Below are 20,963 nucleotides of genomic sequence, written 5' to 3' on the forward strand. Positions count from 1 at the left end.
TGAGGGGAATTCACTCTACTGTCTGAAGACCATATTCAGTGGACACTTTTCTCCCATAAACATTTCCTAGGTCTTTTGCTCCCCTAACCAATGAGATGGTTAAATTGTGGCAGAACTGGGAAAGCACTCCCTGCCTCCGCCCCCTGCTGCCAGCAGCAAGGAAGAAGCTTTCTGAGCTGTGCCTTGGGCTCTGCCCAGTGGTCTGGGATACAGTGAACAGGGCTGGGCCTTCACTGCTGAGCCTCCAGGGAGGTTCACAGTGACCCCCATGGGCTGGGTCACGCCAGAGTACAGGGTGGCCAAAAAGGACCCAGTGTGCCCACTGGCATCTGCCCTTCCTAGGGCAGGGATCACCCCGCCCCAGCTGGGTCTTCTCCAGCTCACTCCTGGAGCCATGTACTGGCTGGAAGTACAGATGCAGAGATGGCTAGCCCTTCAAGCTGGGACAATTTCCCCAGAGGCCTAGAGCTACGGTGAGGCCGAACTCTGAATGTGAGGTCTGTGCTGAACACTGGACCATCCCACCAAGGGCTCCCACCCTCCGTACCACGGTTCAGACCCTCCCTAGTTGACCATCCGTTTCTTACTCAGTTCAGCTATTGCTGAACAACAGCAGCCTATTGAGCAGAGCCCCAGCTCCCAGGGTGTAGGACTGGTCCTTTGGGGGCACACCGCTGGGGGCCCCCCAGGTTGAGAGGGGAGGCACCAAGGGCTCGACTGAGTGTTGGGGTGGGGCGTGGCAAGGCCAGTGAGGTGCTAGAGAACTCTTCATGTGTGGCAAGACTTCAGCTGAAGGCAAAGAGCCCCAGCCCCAGTTTCGATGCGGAAGGCCTGTGGCTTGAGGCTGTGCAAGGGAGCGAGGAGAGGGACTCAGACGAGATCGGGCGCGTTCAGGGTGGTATGGCCGTAGACGAGGAGAGGGACTCAAATGTGCAGGTGTCTCTATGCATGGGGGAGCACGGGCAGGGGCTAGGGAGGATTCAGTATCTGTATGGGAGTGAGAGTGGGTGAGTGAAGGGACCAGTGACAAGGCCCAATGAGTGTCTTCCCCAAAGCACTTTAATGCACGCACCAACCCACAGTCCCATCCTGCTGCCTGGGCAAGAGAGGCTGACCCTGCATGGAGGCTCCGGTGGCTTCCGTGGCCCAGTGTGCCGAAGAGCACTGAACCCGCACACGTTCCCATCAGTAGGTGAGGGGTGTGAGGATGAAGAGGCGGTCTTCTTCCTTGCGGATCCAGCGCATCAGCTTATGGATGGCACTGACGGCCGATGCCTTGGTGCCCAGGGGGCTGTAGCACATGTAGAGCTCAAAGGCACCTGTCACCTGGAGGAGGGGGCACAGGGTAGTCATCGAGGTTAGGTAGCCCTCAAGCCCGCTACCCAGGATCCCTGATGAAGCCCAGCCCAGCCCAGGGCCACCTTACCCAGGCCAGGAGGTTCTCATTGGGGCCTGTGTAGTAGATGGTCTTGAGTGGGCGGGAGGCATTGTGGGCTCGGCTGTGCAGGTACTGGTAGAGGCCCAGCAGCCGCTCCTGTTCCTCTTCACTGGTATACGGGGCCTCAATCTCAGGGCTGGAGATGGGGGAGTAGGTTCACAAAGAAATCACTTCCAGTGCCTTCTCTGGAGACCCAGAAACAACTATTCCTAGCCAGGGGGACTCTTCCACGTGTCCTACCCTCCAAATTGTCTCCCAGGATAGAGCATTGCCTCCCTATCACAGAAGACTCTCCAGCCCAGGGCTGTGCCCACCCAGACTAGAGCCCTGCTCTTTCCCCTCCCCCAAGTTCATGGCATCTTTAGTGACCTTTCTTTAGAGAAGCCAATCTGAGTTTAGGTGTCCAAGACAGAGGGACAGGTCTGAACTGGAGGAAAAGTGAGCTGGGAACCCAAAAAGGGGTAACAGGAGAAGAGACGTTGCCACATCCAGCCCCATCCCCTCCGTTGGAGGAGGAGTTCTGTGCATCCCAGATGGGACTAAAATGATCCCTAAGGCAGACTTGCTCCAGGGCAGGGGAATCCAGGAGACCTGGGTTCCAGCTTCCTTTCCTGGGCATATTGGGCATTTCAGGGCTTTTTGGGTAACAAAGCAGAGAAAGGTATGCCCACTAGGAGCAGAGGGACGGAGGCTGGGTCCTTGATGTAAGAGGGAAACAGACCCAACATGTCAGTCCATTCCCAGAGGGGCTGTCAGCTTCAGGAGGGCATCAGGGCTCAGGACCAATCCTTCTCCCCCAGCAACCCCACCCATCTCCCTCAAGCAATGTCCCCAAGGCCCTCCCTCACCTGGTAAAGAGTCCTGAGCTCTTTGACTTATAGAGGAAGTGACGCAGGTCGGGGATGCCCACTTGAGCAACGCTGTAGTAGGGCGTGCGCAGGGCCTCCCGCAGCGCCAGGTGGGCTCCCCGCTTCCGCAGGCGCTCCTGAAAGCGGCGGCGGCAGTCAGAGACTGCAAAGAAGTCCTCCCGGTCGGTGGAGACGAGCAGCAGGCAGAGATCGGTGTCAGGCTCCAGGTAAGAGATGTGTGCGTGGAAGAAGCCGGCTGCATTAAACTTGGGCAGGCACACAGGCGTCCAGGCCTCGCCCTCACGGAAGGACGAGGAGGAACTTATGAGGTTGAAGAGCAGGTGCAGGTCGATGGGGTGCAGAAACTGGTCCTTGCGGCGCACTAGCGCCACCAGCTGGTTGCGCGCCAGCAGGATGGAGAAGACGAGGCTGCGGGCGCGCGCCTGCTGCAGGCTGGCACTCACCGCGTCGCGCACGGCTGCCGCCAGGGGCAGGCAGCGCGCCGCCCCCATGAGGAAGCTGGGGTCTCGCGCCATGAGCTGCAGCAGGTTGTCGGTGATGCGCTCCGAGCCCGATAGCAGGCGCCGCAGGTCGTAGTTCTGCTTCTGCTGGAAGATGTGGCTCAGTTGCGCGCCCGTAAGAAGGCTCAGGATCTGATAGTAGATGTAGAGCAGCTCCTGCGCCAGTTCCTGCGCCGACTGCCGCGTGCGCGCCACGGCCACCAGCACCAGTGGGCTCCGGCGCACGAATACTACCTTGTAGCCATCTGAAGGTGGAGGGAGGGGGGGGGTCAGCTTCTCCGGGAAGCCTTCCTGGATTGGCCTTGCCCAGCTCCCTCGGAGCCCTGGCTTCCTACACAGCTTGTCGCCTTCTACGTCCTCCCCACCCTCCCTAAGAGCGCTGTGCATAGTAGGGACTTAAGGATAATGGAGGTAAAACCGGCAGCCCGAGGACCCCTTTCCCTGAGGACTCCAGGTCTGTCCCTGCCACTTGGTTCACAGACTGGCACCAGCCAAAATGCAGTGAGCACTTTGGAAAAACAGGCTTGTGTTAAATGGCAAGAGCTGGGTGTGGCTTGGGACCTGGGGCTTTTTGGTCACTTCCCCAGCCTTCGGGTTCTCTCCAGGGGTGAAGCCCATGTCAGAGCCACCTTTGGCCCTCACAATAGCCCTATCAGGCAGTCAGCGTTGCTATCCGTGTTCAGGTGACAATATTAAAGCCCAGTGAGGCAGAGGGATGGCCCTTGGACCTCCTCACATAGTATATCCCAGCCCTCTCTAGTCCCTGGGGGTCTAAAACCTGCTATGAATTAACCCTGGCTGGGGGAGCCCTCCCTGCCCCCCTTTCCAGGTGGCTCACCTGCGTGGATAGAACGAATGGCATTCTTGTCTGCCTCCAGGAAGGACACCAGGGCCACCATGACACCCATGGTGCTGGAAAGTGCCTCCTCTGACCCATAGCGGGAGTACACGGGCTTCCCCGCCTCGCTCAGCACAAAGACGTGCTTCTGGTGCAGTCGCCATGCCTCAGCAGCCTCCTCCTCATCCCCCTCGCCTGCGCCCTCCCTGGGGGGTTCTGGGGCTGGCCGCCCAACTGCCCCAGAAGACTCTGGCCAGTCCTCAGAGCTTCCTGGCAGCATCTCCTCCTGCAGGTCTCGGGCCACACCCGTCAGCTGGGTGCTCAGCTCACTGAAGTCCTGGCTGATCTGGCGCATGTCTGCAGGCAGTGGTGGGGGACCCCCAGCACCCTCCTTAGGGCTGTCCCCAGAAGCTGCCCCATCCTCCGACTCCGTCAGGTCCTCGTAGGAACGGGCATGGACGAACATGGCACCCTCCTGCCCGGCACCTGCCGGCCAAAAGCACTGGTGCTTAGAGCGGTAGCCGCTGGCAGACCACCTTCCCAGCGAGCGAGGTGCCCAGTATGGCACTTTAGCCTTACTGCCTGTCCCAGGGAGACAAGTGGCTGTTCCCTGCTGCTACTGCCTGCCATGAGTTACGCCTCCCTGCAACTGAGAGCCCACCAGTCTCCTCCCATCTCACTGGGAATAAGACCCCAACCGCTCCTGGCTGCGGGGGCGGCCGGTACCTGCCTGCTTCTCCCACTCTCACCTCCCCGTCCTTACCCATTCCACTCACACGGACCTTCATCCACCTGCTCTCTGGACACCTTCAACAAGCCCCCGCCCACCTCAGGGCCTCTGCACCTGCTGTTCCCTCTGCCTGGAAGGCACTCCCACCTCCTCATATGGCCGGCTCCTTGTCACACTTCAGCTCTCAGCGAACACCCTAGTTACCTCCTCACCCGAATTCCCACCCTCAGCACTCTTATCACATCTCCCTCCTTGATTTCTCTTGTGCTACTTGTCAGTTGTTATCCTTCTCCCAAGCTGCAGTGGGGCTCCTCCTGAGGGGCAGGAACCTGGCTGTTCACTGCTCTACACCCAGCCCCTTGCCCTGGGCCTGGAACACCTCCTGTGTTCAGAGACTCTCTCCCGTGAGAAGTCTCCCTGACCCTGCTCAGGCCACAGTTCCTAACCCACTCCAGTGCAATGGCCCTACTAGCCTGTGGCTCCCCTAAGGCAGGGACCATGTCAGTCCCCCTTTACTGATTTTTTTTTTTTTGACAGAATAATACAACAGATATATTTTGAGTCTCTATGAGGAGTTTGGTACTGTACTAGGTATTGGGGGTACAACCACTCTGTGCTCAAAGAGCTCACAATCTTGGGGACGAGAGACGTGCAATATGTACATAAACATATAAAGTTACAAAATAATGAGTATCCTGTATAGAGCATGGTCAGAGCAGGCAGGCCTGACTCGTGAGGAGGTGACATTGAAGCTGAGAGCTGAGGGAGGGAGAAGGAGCCAGGAAGGTACACTGTAGACCCAGGGAACAGGAGGAGGACCTGTGCTGGCAGCCAGACAGCACAGGGTGAGGAACCCAGCATGATGTGGAGAGGAAGGCCAGACACAGCCGGACTGAGCCTGGCTGCCTACAGTATCCCTAGCACCTGACCAATAGCCCAGGAGTGACTGAACAAACACATGAATGAGTGGGAGTGAAAGCCTGGTTGGGAATCCCAGTGGCCCTGGAGGCTGCTCTTGAGGTCAGCTTCCTGGAGCTGCACACCCTGCCCATACCTGGCTCCATTCCCTGAGCCAGTCCTGGTGTGGGGCTCTCAGCTCTCTCCATATTCTGCCCATCAGAAGGAGCCAATGTGCCATCAGGGCATCCGCTGCTTCTCTTCCTCTGCATGTCAGCAGCCATCTCTTGGGCTCGCCTGTGGGGCAAACAAAGGTGTCATGGAGGAGAAGGGGGAAGGTGCTGTTGGCAGGGGTCACTGGCATAATTAATAGTGGTAAGTAGAGGAAAGCATCCCTCACTAGGACCCAACAAGCTCAAACCTCTGCGGAACGGGTTCTGAGTAGTCCCCTCTAGAAAATGAAGCTATGTTGTTCTTTTTCTAAATAGAAAAGAAAGAATTCATTGTACCTACTCATTGTAGAAAACTTGGAAAATACAACAAGGTCTGAAGAAAGAAATGTCATCATTCTCCCACCTTTCAGGATCTTTCACTGTTCACATTCTGGTGTATTTCCTCCCAGTTTTTTAAAATGTACATAAAAGGTAATTTTTTTTTCCCAAACTGGTAACAGCAGCTAACATTTATTGAGTGCCACAGCAGCATGCTGAGAAGGTCACTGGACAGTTATCCACACCTAATCACTCTGCCCTGGGGCAGGTGCTCCGTCTCAAGCTAGCTTTATAGTTCAAAGGACCAAGGCTGGGAGAGTTTAGATGCCTTGCCTGATGTCACAACAGGGAGGAAGCTGGGATCTGGGAATTGAAACAATTCCGTATCCTGCTATCTTTCAGTGCACATCCTACCACGAACATTTCCCCATTCAAAACTAGATTGACCAGTACTGCTTTCTGGATATTTCGGCATTTGCAAAGAAAGAGCAAACAGGCTTGTCTTCGAGCTGGCTTTTTTTCTGAAAGCACTGTTGTACTTTCTGAATTTGGCACCGGGGCTTGCCTTACCAATTACAAACAACTAGAGACATGACGGTTCTCAGTGCCAGTCTGATGGCCAGGACAGACTCAGCTTGATCTCCCAGTTCTGCTAGCCTTTGGGCCGGGTGGAGGTGGCTAGGAGTGGATCGCAGGGATAACAAAGTTGGATGGCTCACTTGGAGTCACCCCTTCGGCCCCTGAATGGCAAGCTGAAAGGCCTTCACTTGGCAGGCAATATACATTCCCAGGGGAGGGGTTCTATCTGAGGCACACACCCTTCCATTAAGAGAAATCTGGCTGGGTAAGCTAGAAGAGCAGCAAAGACCAGCATGAGACCCACAGAGAGGTCATGCATCCCCCATCCCACCAGAGCTCTTTTCAGGGAACTCCTGTATGTACACAAAGAACTGACTTTCAAGCTCCTTTTTTTGCGGGGGGGGGGGGAGGGTCATCTTTGTTGGAAGCAATGGAATCCTTTTTTCAAATGAGCCTTTTGTAGAAGTTCAATGTGCAAAACAGGGCAGCCCAGACAGTGCAGCCACTCCTGCACTGAACCCGGAGCACTGCAGAACAAGGGAAGGCTGGGCACCACCGCTGGCCCACAGCATCACCCCACACAGAGTCGGAGCAAAGAAACTTCATTCAGGAGAACCACGTTTGGGGATTGTCTAGGCCACGAATCCTGTCTATCAGGACAATCAAGAGTGATGGTTCCTAGCATGAGTCAGAGCCCAGAGGGCCACCCTGGGCCACCTCATCTGACAAAGGCCCAGAATAACTAAGAGGCTACTTGCTCTCAACAGCATCCTATTCAAAAAGGTCTGCTCAGGGGCGCCTGCGTGGCTCAGTGCGTTAAGGCCTCTGCTTTAGGCTCAGGTCATAATCCCAGGGTCCTGGGATCGAGCCCCGCATTGGGCTCTCTGCTCAGCGGGGAGCCTGCTTCCTCCTCCTCCTCTCTCTCTCTGCCTGCCTCTCTGCCTACTTGTGATCTTTGTCTGTCAAATAAATACATAAAATCTTTAAAAAAACAAGGAAAGAAAGGTCTGCTCAGAGGCAGAGATGGAAAGCAACAGAAGAATCCCAACCAGGCAAAAACAGCCACTGTAACATGGCAGAGCCCAGCTTAGTGGGGGTGCTAAGTAAGGAGGGCACGCTTAGGTCTCCCGCAAGAAGACAGAGGCCACATGAGAAACCTGGAGACCATCCTTTCACAAGCTACCCTAAAAGCCACTGCTACATGAAGAGAGAGTGACCCCAGAGAGGTGCGTCTGTCCGAGTCCAGGCAGAGGGCAAGCTGCTACTGACAGCCCCAGGGTTGTGGCCAGGGCTTCTGGACCTGGCTCTCTGGATGGAAACCTGGATTGCTGTGTGCTTCCTTCCACGGAGAAGATCCAGAACCATTGCTTTAAACTAGCACATTTCTGTGTCACTTTCCCACTCCACTAGACAATAAGTTCACACCCTCTCTCTTCTCAAACTTCCCTCACCTGCTTCTCCCAGGCTCACTCAGCACTATCCGTGATATCGCTGAGGAAACAGAAGTCAGCAATAGAGAACGTTCAAGATTCCCACCACCACCTCGCCTCACCTGCCAGATGCTGCCTTCCTCCTCCTCACTGAAGATGAAATGTCCATGCCCCACCAGGGACAAACTCCCCCACTCCAGTTCTTCTTGCCGTGCAAACACAAGCACTTGGCTTCAGCAGCTGTCCCTCTCTCCCAAATCATTGGTTTCCCCTTCTCCCCTATCCATCGCCAATATGCTGGCGCTTCGTCCACTTTCAAAACACCTTCCCTGGGGTGTGTTCACTCCATTATAATTCACTGAGCTGTACTTATGATTTGTGAACTTTATGTCTGCCTTATTTCAATTAAAAATTAAACCAAATCTCCCTGTAGGTTCCACCCTTTTTTTTTTCTGCCCTTTATAAAACAAACCAACCTCAAAATAGTAAATAGTACTTGGAGTTTAATTAGTCAGGTGGGCTAGGTTATGCTGTGTAACCAATGAATGCCAAAATGGCAGAGGCTTTACACATTAAGGCTTATTTTTAGCTCACACAAAAATCTACCATGAGTGTGGTAGTAATTCACTCCTTCCAAGCAGTGATTCAGGAATCCAAGTTACTTCTGTCTCATAGTTCTGCCATTGCAATACATCCCTTTCCCACATCACTGGGCAGTGGAAGACAGGGTTGGAACACTTCAAAACCCAGATGAGCCAGAACTAGTCGTGCAGCCAGAGGAACAGGGAAATGTGGATTTCTGGTAATCCACATAATGCCACAGCCTCTCTACTTCTTCCACTCACTCTTGAAGCCATTCCAACTAGACTTGTGCCTCCATTACTCTAGTAACACTGCTCCCATCAAGGTTACCAGTTGACCTCAGGATCATCTCACTTCACTCAGTAGCAGCAATGGATACTCTTGATCAGTTCCTCTCTTCTGAAACTTTTTTTTTTCTTCTTGGCTTCTGGTGTACCACTCTATTTCCTTGGTTCTTTTCCTACCTCATGGACCATTTCTTCTAACTCCTTTTTGCAGTTCTTCTTACAGTTAGGGGACCCAGATTTCAGTCCTTAGAGCCCTTCCCTGTCCTCATTCAATCTACTGGTGATCTTATTCAGTGTCATGGTTTTAAGTTCCACGGATACATTAATGATTCCGGTTTTTATTTCCAGCACCAATCTCTCTTCCAACTTCTAAAGGCACACTTTTTTTTTTTTAAAGATTTCATCCATTTATTTGACAGAGAGATCACAAGTAGGCAGAGAGGCAGGCAGAGAGAGAGGGAGAAGTAGGCTCCCTGCTGAGCAGAGAGCCCGATGCGGAGCTCGATCTCAGGACCCTGAAATCATGAGCTGAGCAGAAGGCAGAGCCTTAACCCACTGAGCCATCCAGGTGCCCCGAGGCACACACATTTAACTGTCTACTTGACGTTTGCCCTTGGATGTCTTACTGAGCTCCTGATCATCCTCTTAAGATCTTATTCCTTCCAAAGTTTTCTCCAACTCAGTGAAAGATGTCATCCTTTCCGTTATTCAGTAAAAGATCTTGGAGTCATCTCTTTTCCTCACACCTCAAATACCAAACCATTAGCAAATCCTGTCACCTGCACTTCAGAATACAGGTGCACCCAGCAAAATGTCTCTCTCATTAATATTTTCCCCATAGAATTCCTTTTAGTTTTTAATACCCAACTGTGGTAGCCAGCCCTCATGATGGCCCCCAGTGATCCTCAACTCCTGCCACTCATGCCTTTGTGTACTCTCCTCCCACACCGAGCAGGACTGATCTATGGAACCAATAGGATAATATGGAAATGACGACGTGTGGTTTCTGAGGCTAGGTCATAAAGGATATTACAGCTGCTGCCTTTCTGTCTTGGCTCACTCTCTTCAGGTAAAGTCACTAGCCATATTGCGAGGACACTTGAGCAGCCCTACAAAGAGAAACTCACGGCAAGAAACTGAAACCTGCAAACAGCCAGGATCAAATGTGCCAGTCACATGAGTGAGCAATCCTGGAAGCAAATCATCTAGCCCCAGTGAGGCCTTCAGATGATTGCAACGTCATGAGAGAACCAGAGCCCGAACCATTGAGCTAAGCTGCACCCAAATTCCTCTCAAATCCCCTCAGCAATTGCATGAGATAATAAATATGTATTGTTGGATTAAGCTGCTAAGTTTTGGGGTAATTTGTTATACAGAAAAAGATAACTAGGGGCGCCTGGGTGGCTCAGTGGATTGGGCCGCTGCCTTCGGCTCAGGTCATGATCTCAGGGTCCTGGGATCGAGTCCCGCGTCGGGCTCTCTGCTCAGCAGGGAGCCTGCTTCCTCCTCTCTCTCTCTCTGCCTGCCTCTCTGACTACTTGTGATTTCTCTCTGTCAAATAAATAAATAAAATCTTTAAAAAAAAAAAAAAAAAAAAAAAAAAAAAAAAAAGAAAAAGATAACTAATACAATAAACCTATATTGATTCAGCTTATGTTTATACAAAAAAATGCATTTTTACATCATCAGAACTTGATCCATATTTAATCAAAGTAATATGCATCTAAAGCCTCAAATTATATTCCAAATCAGATAGGAAGTCACTGAGTGGCAACAAAAGGGGCTTACTTGCACAGTGGCTGTTGCAGGAACTGAAAGAGACCGTGATCAGGAAATGCTTTAAGCGTTTCATATCCTAACACTATACCTTACTAGGCATATATTGGGTATCTATTTTTCCTGTGATATCGTACCATTTTAGAAAATTAGGGATTTATGTGCTATGGTGAATGCTGTGATCCACAGACCTGTACCCCTGGGGCTATTAATACATTATATGTTAATAAAAAGTTAAAAATTAAAAAAAAAAGAAAATTAGGGATTTGGGTTTGATGAGGGAAGCATTATACTCTTCCCCATTTAAAATAACGGGAAACATGGGGCACCTGGGTGGCTCAGTGGGTTAAAGCCTCTGCCTTCGGCTTGGGTCGTGATCTCGGGGTCCTGGGATCGAGCCCCGCTCTAGGACTCTCTGCTCCGCAGGGAGGCTGCTTCCCTTCCTCTCTCTCTGCCTGCCTCTCTGCCTACTTGTGATCTCTGTCAATGAATGGATAAAATCTTAAAAAATAAAATAAAATAAAATAATGGGAAACAGACACTAAGTTAGGGATTCCAGATATAATGTCCAACTTTCGTAGATTACTGATGCTAAATGGGAAATGCCCGTAACCTGAATCTGACCACTGCTCATCACTGCCACCACTACCACACTGGTCCAGGCTATCATTCTCTGTCCAGGAGTGTCACAACCAGTCTCCCCACTTCTGCCTTTGTCCCTGCACAGTCTGTCCCTTGCACAGCACTCAGAGTGATCCTCTTGAAATCAAAAGAAGTCAGGTCGTGTAATTCCTCTGCTCACAAAGCCAGTTTCCTCACAGTGGTACACAAGGCCCTACTCTATCCCCCCCCCCCAATACTTCTTTAACTTCATCTTATCCCTTCCCCTACTCGCTCTACTTCAGCCCAGCCACACTAATCTCATGGATTTCCTTCAGGATAATGTAATGTAAATCCTGAGCACTTCTTCACTTCAGAACTTTGCCCTTGTTGAGCTTTCTGCCTGGACCACATCTCCCTGCCTCTGGCCTCCACCTTACCTATTCCACTGCTTGGGCTAGATATTGACATGACCCACTCTCTCACTTCCTTCAGGTTGTTGTCAAGTGTCACCTTCCAAAGAGGCCTTCCTCCTGCAATAGCCCTGATTCTCACTCCTCTTGCCCTGCTTCATTCTTCTACATTGAAGGTCACCCTGTGACCTGCCACAAAGTTCAGTATGTTAGCTCCATGCACAGGAGAAGTTTAATCAACATTTTCCAGATAAGTAACTTCGGGAGGGAAAAGGTGAAAGATCCTCAAAGAAACACCTGGTTATAATGCAGTCTCTAGAGACCCCTGACTGTGGAGAAGACTTGTGTTGGGTAGTACTCAAGTGCTCAAGAACAATGTTCCTGGATAAACCTGGTTTGGTTTTATAAGTCCTTAGTTTTCTTATCTATAAAATGGGGATAACGATAGTACTGATTCACTGGGTCGTGGGAGGATTAAATGAGATAATCCATATAATTTGGTTACCTGGCACAGACTAGGGACTTGTACACTCACACCATGATTATTTTTACTCAGCATTCAGACCATATGTAGCTGCACTTACACACAGATCCAGTGGTTTCTGCTCCATAAATCAGTCCTTTGAGAGCTGGCTCACCCTGAGCCAGGACCTGAGTGAACTTCCTGGGAAAACATGATTCTGACCTCATGAAGCCAGGTAGTCTCTAGCCTGAAGTGAGCCCCTGTGACATCCAGCCAAAGAGATGTCTGTGGACCTAGGACTGGGAGTTCCTCCAGGCTTACTGGCTCTTTATTGGGACTGACATTGTAGAAACAGACCATTGGTTTTTGGCTGCTCCTGGGAGACTCTCCCAAGTAGAACTCTTTGGTATGCCACATGCCCCTGCTCTGTGCCTTGCACCTTTGGGTCAAAGACCCAAACAAGGTCTACAGCAACTTACCCAATGTCCTGGGGGCCCACTACCCACCGATCCCTTGAGGGCTTCAGGTGACTGAGCCCTATATGACTGAGTAGTACCTAGCATGGTACATGCATGGAGTGAGGACAGGGTCAGCTGGCTGGGGCTAGCAGTGGCTTTCCTTTATAATAGTTCCCCTGCTACCTGAAATCATGTAGCACCTCCGCATCTCCAAGGCCAGTCTGGGGATCCAGCCAGAAGTCTTGATGATGAAGCAAACAGTTCTCTGGACACTTACGCTGGAAACTAGGCAGGGAGGGGGAGTGACTCACAGCAAACCCCACCCCAGGTCCCACTGGAGCCATGACCTGCATGACTGAAGCTCCTGGGAGGCTGGGCCTGAAGCCGTTAAGAAAGAGAGGTCTTTTGGAACCAGTCCCATATGTATCCTTGGGGCCCCTTCTCAGGCAGCCTCTCTAGGAGTCCCCAGAGCATGCTACTTTCCCTAGAAGTGCTCTTCTGTGCCTACAAGCAAAGTCATCAAACAGGCCAGCTCCATCAGCCCTTCTGGTGCGCTTGCCCTGGAGCAGGTGGAGCCTTCGAGAGCCCCTCCCTACTCACTGCCTACCACTGTTGCTCCCTCTTCCTGCTTAGATAGTGTTCTGTTCTCCTTGACCCCTTTAGGAGTGGACTCCAGATGGGAGGGTGGTGCCAGGATGCATGGATGCATGGCAGACAGGACCCTGGTGAGGCTGTGCTGTAGCTGTTTCAGCAGGATGCCTACTCCATGCTGAGAGCATGGCCTGGTACTTGTCACTGCTGGTGGCCACTCCCCTCTCTGACAAAGGCTGCTGCTCACCCTCCCCCAGCAAACTGGAACCCAGAAAGGGTTGCTGTCCCAGCACAAGGGGCAGATGTATTATCTGAGCCAGGGCACCCTTGAGGGCAAAGTCCAAAGCCTCAGGACACTTCCAGGAGCTTCCTCGCTCACCCCACAGTCACCTCTACCGATCTTCGAGAGGACTTTACAGGGTGGGGGTGAGGAGATGCGAGTGTCTTGGGGGGGTGGGTCCTACCCGGCTACTGGTCCCTACAGGACTTTGCCCTCCCAGCCAAAGGAAGGATTCTGGTCCTCGCCTTTTGTATTCTCCACCTGGGGGCCAACCGGCTAAGGCACCCCAAAGATACCAAGACCTCCTACCGCAAATGGCAGCATAGGCAGCAGGGGCGCCCTCTCTTCAAGCCCCTCGCTCCAAGGATGACAGGTCTCCAGTCTCTCAGTACCCCCAGGCCACGTGGGTTGGCAGTCGTACTCACCTGTTTCTCCGGGGGGCCCTGGAAGCACAGAGATTGCCGGTCACTGCACTCTGCCGGACCCCCGGGAGAGCACGGGTGCCCGGCCGGACCTGGACTGAGGGCGCAGGTTCGCGGGGCTACAGCCCCCTACAGACGCAGACATGGCCACTGCGCGGGCCACCGCCCCCTCCCACCGCCCCTCTCCCGGCCGCCGGCCCAGGAAGACAGCCCTCGCCGGCCTCTCGTGGCGGAGGCCAGGCTCCAGCCGCTCGACCCAGCCCTGCCCGCTCCGTGGTGCATTGTGGGAAATGTAGTCCGCAGCTCGCGGCCGCCTGCGGCACTCTGGGGAGGGGCGGGACGCGCAACCTTGGCAAAGTCGGGGGGGCGGGGCCTGACCCGGGTCAGCATTGGTCTCATCCGGCACGGTCTTCTCCCGCGCTTTGGCGTGGCCCAAGCGCCTCCCCGGAACCCAAAGGGCAGTGTAAGCCGGAGGCCCAGACACCCCGGCCCCTCGCCCAGACTCCCGGGCTCCTCCGCCCCGGCCAACTAGAGGATTATTTTAAGGGGGAGGAAGAGACGTTGGGGTTGTTTCCTTGATTGACTGTGGAAGAGCACTACAAGATTAGGGGCTGGATAAATGTCATTAGTGGGTCCACTATACAGGTTGTAAAGGATGTTGGCACACCAATTGTTGCTAAAGACATCCTCTTAGCCACTTTTTTTTTTTTTAAGATTTAAAAAATTTATTTATTTGACAGAGAGAGAGAAAGATCACAAATGGGCAGAGAGACAGGCAGAGGGAGAAGCAGGCTCTCTGTATCCCAGGACCCTGAAGTCATGACCTGAGCGGAAGGCAGATACTTAACCCACTGAGTCACCCAGGTGCCTTAGCCACGTTTTAATGTGTCAGTATGAGGCTCTGAAACAGTTCTCAGCTTTGACTGCACATAGAATTACCCAAGGAAATTTTAAAAATCACTAATGCCTAGAGATTTTGATCACTTCTAGAGATTTTGATTTAATTGAACCCAGATGGGACTCAGGCATTGGTATCTAAAAGCTTCCCAGGTGATGTGCCAGGGCAAGGAATAATTGTTATGGGCATTTGTAATTTCCTAGACACAAAGCAGTACAAACAACAGGAAAACATAAAGCTTTCCCAAACAATCTTATTTTTTGAAGTACAGTTTAAAGAAGTAAAATTAGAGATTAACAAAAATACTGCTCATGTTTTCTCTGAAGCAATGAAATCACTTTATAGCCTTCTGGTTAATTCCCTCAACAATTCTAGGATGAAAGAAAAAGCCTGAAATCACTCTTTTAATTCTCCCTGCTGCTTCAAGCACCTCAGGGCAGTGCCCTGTCTCCATCTCAGCCCTACACTGGAATTGGGAAAGCTCTGTGCCTCAGCTTCTCTCATGGTCTCAGATGGCTGCCAACTGTAGCCTACCTCCACGATGCTGGTCTGTGATTGAAATGATGACAAAACTGTGGCCTTTTACTGGAGATGACTTTGCACAGGGCTGAGACCCTTGCACAAAATTTTTTTAAACGATCTATTTATTTGAGGGTCCCTAGATAGCACAGTCAGTTAAGGATCTAGCTTTGGCTCAGGTCATGATCCCAGGATCCTGGGATAGAGTCCTGCATCAGGCTCCCTGTCTGCTTCTCCCTCTATCTCTGCCCCTCCCCACTGCTCATGTGCTCTCTCTCTCAATCAAGTAAATAAATAAAATCTTTAAAAAATCTATTGGGGCGCCTGGATGGCTCAGTGGGTTAAGCCTCTGCCTTCGTCTCAGGTCTCGGGGTCCTGGGATCGAGCCACACATCGGGCTCTCTGCTCAGTGGGGAACCTGCTTCCCCCCCTCTCTCTGCCTGCCTCTCTGCCTACTTGTGATCTCTCTTTCTGTAAGATAAGTAGATAAAATATTTTTTAAAAATCTATCTGTTTGGGGACGCCTGGGTGGCTCAGTAGGTTAAAGCCTCTGCCTTCGGCTCAGGTCATGATCCCAGGGTCCTGGGATCGAGTCCCGCATCGGTCTCTCCGCTCAGCGGGGAGCCTGCTTCCTCCTCTCTCTCTCTCTGCCTGCCTCTCTGCCTACTTGTGATCAAATAAATAAATAAAAATCTTAAAAAAAAAAAATCTATCTGTTTGAGGGGGGAGAGGCGCAAAGGGAGAGGGAGCCTTAGTTGGAGCCTGACATGGGACTTGATCTCAGGACCCTAAGATCAGAACCTGAGCTGAAACCAAGAGTCAGAGGCCCAACCAACTGTGCCACTCAGGTGCCCCCCTTGCATGTAATTTAAGGGAAGCTTTCTCCTCCCTTTTAGGTAAGAACCTGTGAGAAAAAGTGTAATTCCTTCACTATCTATTTCCCTGGAGAGGAGAGGGGGTAGGAAAGCCAGGGCTTCACAGGTCATTCAGTATTTTCTCTCCTTACTAGCTCAGGAATCCAGGTTCCATTGCTTGGAGTAAGTATCATGTATAACGTTTAGCTTTCATAGATCCCATCACATTACACTATAAGAGTTTAAACCAGCAGGTGCCTGGCTCACTCAGTAGGTAGAGCATGGGTCTCTTTTTTTTTTTTTTTTTTTTTGTAAGATTTTATTCATTTATTTGACAGAGAGGGAGGGAGGGAGAGAGAGCAAGCACAAGCAGGGGGAGTGGCAGAGGGAGAGGGAGAAGGCTTCCCACTGAGTAAGGAGCCCAATGCAGGCTGGATCCCAGGATCCTGGGATCATGACCTGAACTGCAGGCAGACACTTAACCATTTGAGCCACCCAACTGCCCTGAGCATAGGGCCCTTGATCCTGGGGTTGTGAGTTTGAGCCCCACATTGGGTGAAGAGATTACTTAAGAATAAACTCCTTTAAAAATTTTTTTTAAGCCAAGAAGATCTCATATTCTCTGATTGGTACAGAAATATCCTGGCTATATTCCATTAACCAGAAGTTGCACCCCATAGAATTGATCTCAATAGAAGACAAATTTAAAGTTTCCTAACATACTAACCAGTCTCCTCAACAGTCTTTATGTTGACCTCAGGGTTTCTTCTAGAGTCTCACTCTTGCTTTTCAGCATATCAGTTCCACCAGACAGCATCCTGTCATTTGGAAGTAGAGCTGGCCCTTGAATGAGAGGTGTTTTGTTATATGCAAATCCACTCATATGCAGACTTTTTTCAATAAGTATATTGGAAAATCTTGGGGGGATTTGTAACAATTTGTATTTTTTTTTTTTTTTTAAGATTTTGCGTATTTAGAGGCACCTGGATGACTCAGTCCATTAGGCCTCTGCCTTTGGCTCAGGTCATGATCACAGGGTTCCTGGATGGAGCCCTGAGTCAGCTCCCTGTTTAGCAGGGAGTCTGCTTCTCCCTCTCCCTCTGGCTCTCCCCCTGGCTCGTGCTTTCTTTCTCTTTCTTTCTGTCAAATAAATAAATGAAGTCTTTTTTAAAAAATTTATTTATTTATTAGAGAGAGAAAATGAGCGCACGTGGACGGAGGGGCAGAGGGAGAGGGAGAAGCAGACTTCCTCCTGAGGGCAGAGCCAGAGGCTGTGCTCAATCCCAGGACCCTCAGATCTTGACTTGAGCCAAAGGCAGACATTTAACTGTCTAAGCCACTCAGGCACCCTGGGTTTGCAACAATTTGGAAAAACTTGCTGATGAACCACATAACCTAGAAATATTAGAAAAAAAGGTAAGAAAATGTTAGGTAAATAAATGCATTAATTATTATATATATATATATATATATATATATATATATAAATCCATCCTATTTACTACCATAATATATACACGAATCTATTATAAAAAGTCCAAATTTATTAGACTCCCCACCCAAATATTTGTAGACTGTACATGGTGCCATTTACAGTGGAAATATAAACAGATGTAAACATGATATATTAAATCATAACTGCATAAAATTAACTATAGAACATACTGAACTGTAATAATAAAGTAGCCACCTACTGTTGCTTTTGTGGTGAGTTCAAGTGTTGCTAGGATCCACTAATCATGTCCTTGTGAGCAGTTAGTGTCTCTAGTAAATTGTTTATCACAAGTAGAAGTGACCTCATAGTTCTCACTGTTAAGTAGTTAAGTTTTGGAGAAGTCAGAAATTTTACAGATTTCAACTCTACACAGGGGAAGGCAGTTGGCAGTTGGTGCCCCTAATCCCTAGGTTGTTCAGGGACAGCTGTACTGCATCTACTTAGTCAAATAAGTGGCTACATGCCCATGGGCTTCTGGTTAAGACCTGAGCCTGACACTCTCATAGGGCAAAGCACTGTGGCTACTTAGTAAAACATTTGAAGGCTGTTATGCCAACGCTGTTTTAATCCACTCATTCACTTATATTTGACTAGTGGGACAACCTTTCCTTTTTGCCCATAGAAATTACCGAGAAATAGAGGCACCTGGGTGGCTCAGTTGGTTGGGCGATCAGTGATTGTTGATTTCAGCTCAGGTCTTGATTTCAGGTTTTTGATTTAAAGCCCCATGTTGGGCTCCAGACTGGGTGTGGAGCCTACTTAGCAAATAAAGAAATAAGAAATTACCAAAAAATAAATCTTAGGGGCGCCTGGGTGGCTCAGTGGGTTAAGCCGCTGCCTTCGGCTCAGGTCATGATCTCAGGGTCCTGGGATCGAGTCCCGCATCGGGCTCTCTGCAGAGCAGAGAGCCTGCTTCCCTCTCTCTCTCTGCCTGCCTCTCCATCTACTTGTGATTTCTCTCTGTCAAATAAATAAATAAAATCTTTAAAAAAAATAAAAATAAATAAATCTTAGACTTTTGGAATAATAATAAATGCCAGTCCCAGGATGCTGCTTCAAATCTTGGTCATTGCCACAAACAATACAATCAATACCCTACACCTTCTGTCACCCTCCAGGTCAGGGGCTCCTCTAAATCTCTGCTTTCTGGGCACCTGGGTGGCTCAGTTGGTTAAGTGATTGCCTTTGGCTCAGTCCTGATCCTGGAGTTCTGGGATTGAGTCCCGCATCAGATTCCCTGCTTGGCAGGGAGTCTGCTTCTCCCTCTGACCCTCCCCCTTCTCATGCTCTCTCTCACTCTCAAATAAATAAATAAAATCTTAAAAATATTCTCTGCTTTCTGTTTTGTCTGGGCTGGTGCTTTTCATGGACCCAGCATATCATCTTCACAACAGTGGTACTGAAGACTAGCAGGAACTGGAACTATCATAAAAAAAGATCTCTTGTTCTTTCCCAGATTTATTTTCTTTCATAGCTTTAGTGGGCATTTCAGAACCTGAGGTGCTGTGAGGAGGAGGTCATGGCTAAGGTGAAAATGCCTAATCATGCCCTGAGGCTGTGATCTGCTCCCCATTCTGTTTCTACCTTCTGTGTGTGTCCCTTTCAGCCCTTCAGCCATTTCCCCCTCCTACAAATACAAGATACCTGGTAGGAAATGTTTTTAAAAGATGTTATTTATTTATTTGACACAGAGAGAGAAAGATCACAAGTAGGCAGAGAGGCAGGCTGACAGAGAGGGAGAAGCAGACTCCCCGCTGAGCAGAAAGCCTGATGCGGGGCTCAATCTCAGGACCCTGAGATCACCCCAGGAAATATTTTGAGCTAATAATAAGAACATCAATCCTTCCCTGGAAAATCCGAAGTTTTTCTTCCTGCCTTTCTTACTTGGCAGCTCCTGGTAAGGCAGCTGGGTTTTTTGCTCTGCTGGGAAATCTCATCTATGGTGTTGTATCACCTGTGTCTCTCCTGGTTCCTGTCTCTCATTTTAACATCTCATCAAATCCTACTTTCCATACTGGAGAGGCCATGGCCCCAAAGGAGACCAAGGCAACAAGGAGCAACAGACAGGACATGGTCTTTCTCTTTGCTGAGTCCTCCCCTGTAAGGATTTAGGGGCTGAAAATGGATACATCTCCCCGACTAGACGTTGTAAATCCCATTCCAGGTGAAGGTGTTGCTCAGATCATCTCTTCTAAATAGCTCATTTTTCCTGCTCTTAGGCAGTACAAACAAACTTACAAGGACTGTGGGTACTTGTAAGTTTAGAAAAAAAAGAAAGGAAATTCCTTATGCTTCTTCTGAAAACCTTCAATAATAACCTTAAGGAAAAGGGGAAAGTAGTCAGGGACATAAACCTTGGACTAGGACTGACCTGGGTTGGAATCCCCCACCTTATACTTTCCAGCTGTGGCAATAACTTAATTTTTCTGGTCTTTGGTTTCCTTAACTATAAAAGGGGTTTCCTCATATGATTATTATAAAAATTAAATGAGATAAGGAAGTGCCAGCACAATGCCAGCCATATAGTTTGATAAAGAGCAGCAATTATTATTACCCAAGGAGACTGGGTATAAGGCAACACTAATTAGTTCCTTAATACCATTAATCTCTTCAGAAGAGGACAAAGTACTAACTGATAAGGGAGAGATCTACGAACAATGGTTCAGTTTGGGAAGCAAAGGCAAAGTACCCACAGTTCCGTGTAGCTAGCTGTTCCTTCTCTTCCTCGAAACTTCTTAGTGCTGGTGTGTCCCCTGGCTCAGGGTTGGAACTCTGCTCTCCTGTCTACACTCACTCCCTTATTTCCTTGGTCACCCTTTGGTTACCTCATCTAAGTCCATGGCTTCAGATACTGGCACCAGCAATATGCTTGTACCTCCCAGATTTGCATCTCTAACACTAACCTTTTACCCTGAATTCCAGACTGATGTATCCAACTACCAATTCCATGTCTCACTTGAACACAATGCACCAAAAATTCAACCTACCGCAAACTGAGCTCCTGTTTTTCCTACCAAAACTGCTTTGCCCACATTCTTCCCTCTCTGCCCTCATCCCAACCTCCCGTTTCTACTGTTACCACACAGGTACAAGTACCATCCTTCTGTGGTTGCATTATTGCAACAGACTCCTAATTGGCTGCATGGCTTCTGCCCTTCCTACCTTTAGCCTATTTCCACACAGCAGCCAGAGGGATGGTATAACATGGACCTGAAGTTATGGTATTATTCTATTTAGAGCCCTCCAATGACTTTCCATCTTCCTTTTTACAGAAACCAAACTCATTTCAGCAGAGATTGTATATCTTGTTTATTTTTTTGTCCTCCTCCAAAAACTACCCCACACCCATATCCAGCAGGGCAGCAAATTCTATCAGCTTTGTTTGTTCCTGTATCCCCAGCACCTGATACAGTGCCTGGCACACACAGGCCCTTCATATAGTTCTCAAATGAAGGAATGACTTCCAGACAAGATGCCTGAAAAGTGGGAAGATAATTTTAAAGACTACTTAACCCAAATACCTTCTTTCTCTGCAGATAAGAATTGCTTTACT

The 20,963-nt window shown here is 49.8% G+C and overlaps 1 protein-coding gene across 1 annotated transcript; it reads right to left on the reverse strand.

The window, feature by feature from the left end:
* Positions 1-1,037: 1,037 nt before the first annotated feature.
* On the reverse strand, positions 1,038-13,920 carry MON1A (MON1 homolog A, secretory trafficking associated). Its single transcript, XM_059160950.1, has 6 exons — positions 13,648-13,920; positions 5,430-5,569; positions 3,646-4,131; positions 2,287-3,052; positions 1,427-1,574; positions 1,038-1,326 (listed from the first exon to the last, which is right to left on the reverse strand). Exons 2-6 carry the CDS (start codon positions 5,554-5,556, stop codon positions 1,186-1,188), a joined length of 1,668 nt encoding a protein of 555 aa, XP_059016933.1. The 5' UTR covers positions 5,557-5,569; positions 13,648-13,920; the 3' UTR covers positions 1,038-1,185.
* Between the last annotated feature and the right edge of the window lie 7,043 nt (positions 13,921-20,963).

Source organism: Mustela lutreola, chromosome 2 (assembly GCF_030435805.1).
Source record: "Mustela lutreola isolate mMusLut2 chromosome 2, mMusLut2.pri, whole genome shotgun sequence".
Taxonomy (NCBI): Eukaryota; Metazoa; Chordata; class Mammalia; order Carnivora; family Mustelidae; genus Mustela; species Mustela lutreola.

What these genes read in the sequence shown, in the direction of transcription:
- MON1A (XM_059160950.1), bottom strand. Translation starts at nt 5,556, where the DNA reads ATGGCTGCTGACATGCAGAGGAAGAGAAGCAGCGGATGCCCTGATGGC. An exon ending in GGCTCAGGGAATGGAGCCAG is followed by an intron (nt 4,132 to 5,429) that starts GTATGGGCAGGG and finishes TTTGGCCGGCAG; the next exon opens with GTGCCGGGCAGGAGGGTGCC. An exon ending in CATTCGTTCTATCCACGCAG is followed by an intron (nt 3,053 to 3,645) that starts GTGAGCCACCTG and finishes CTCCACCTTCAG; the next exon opens with ATGGCTACAAGGTAGTATTC.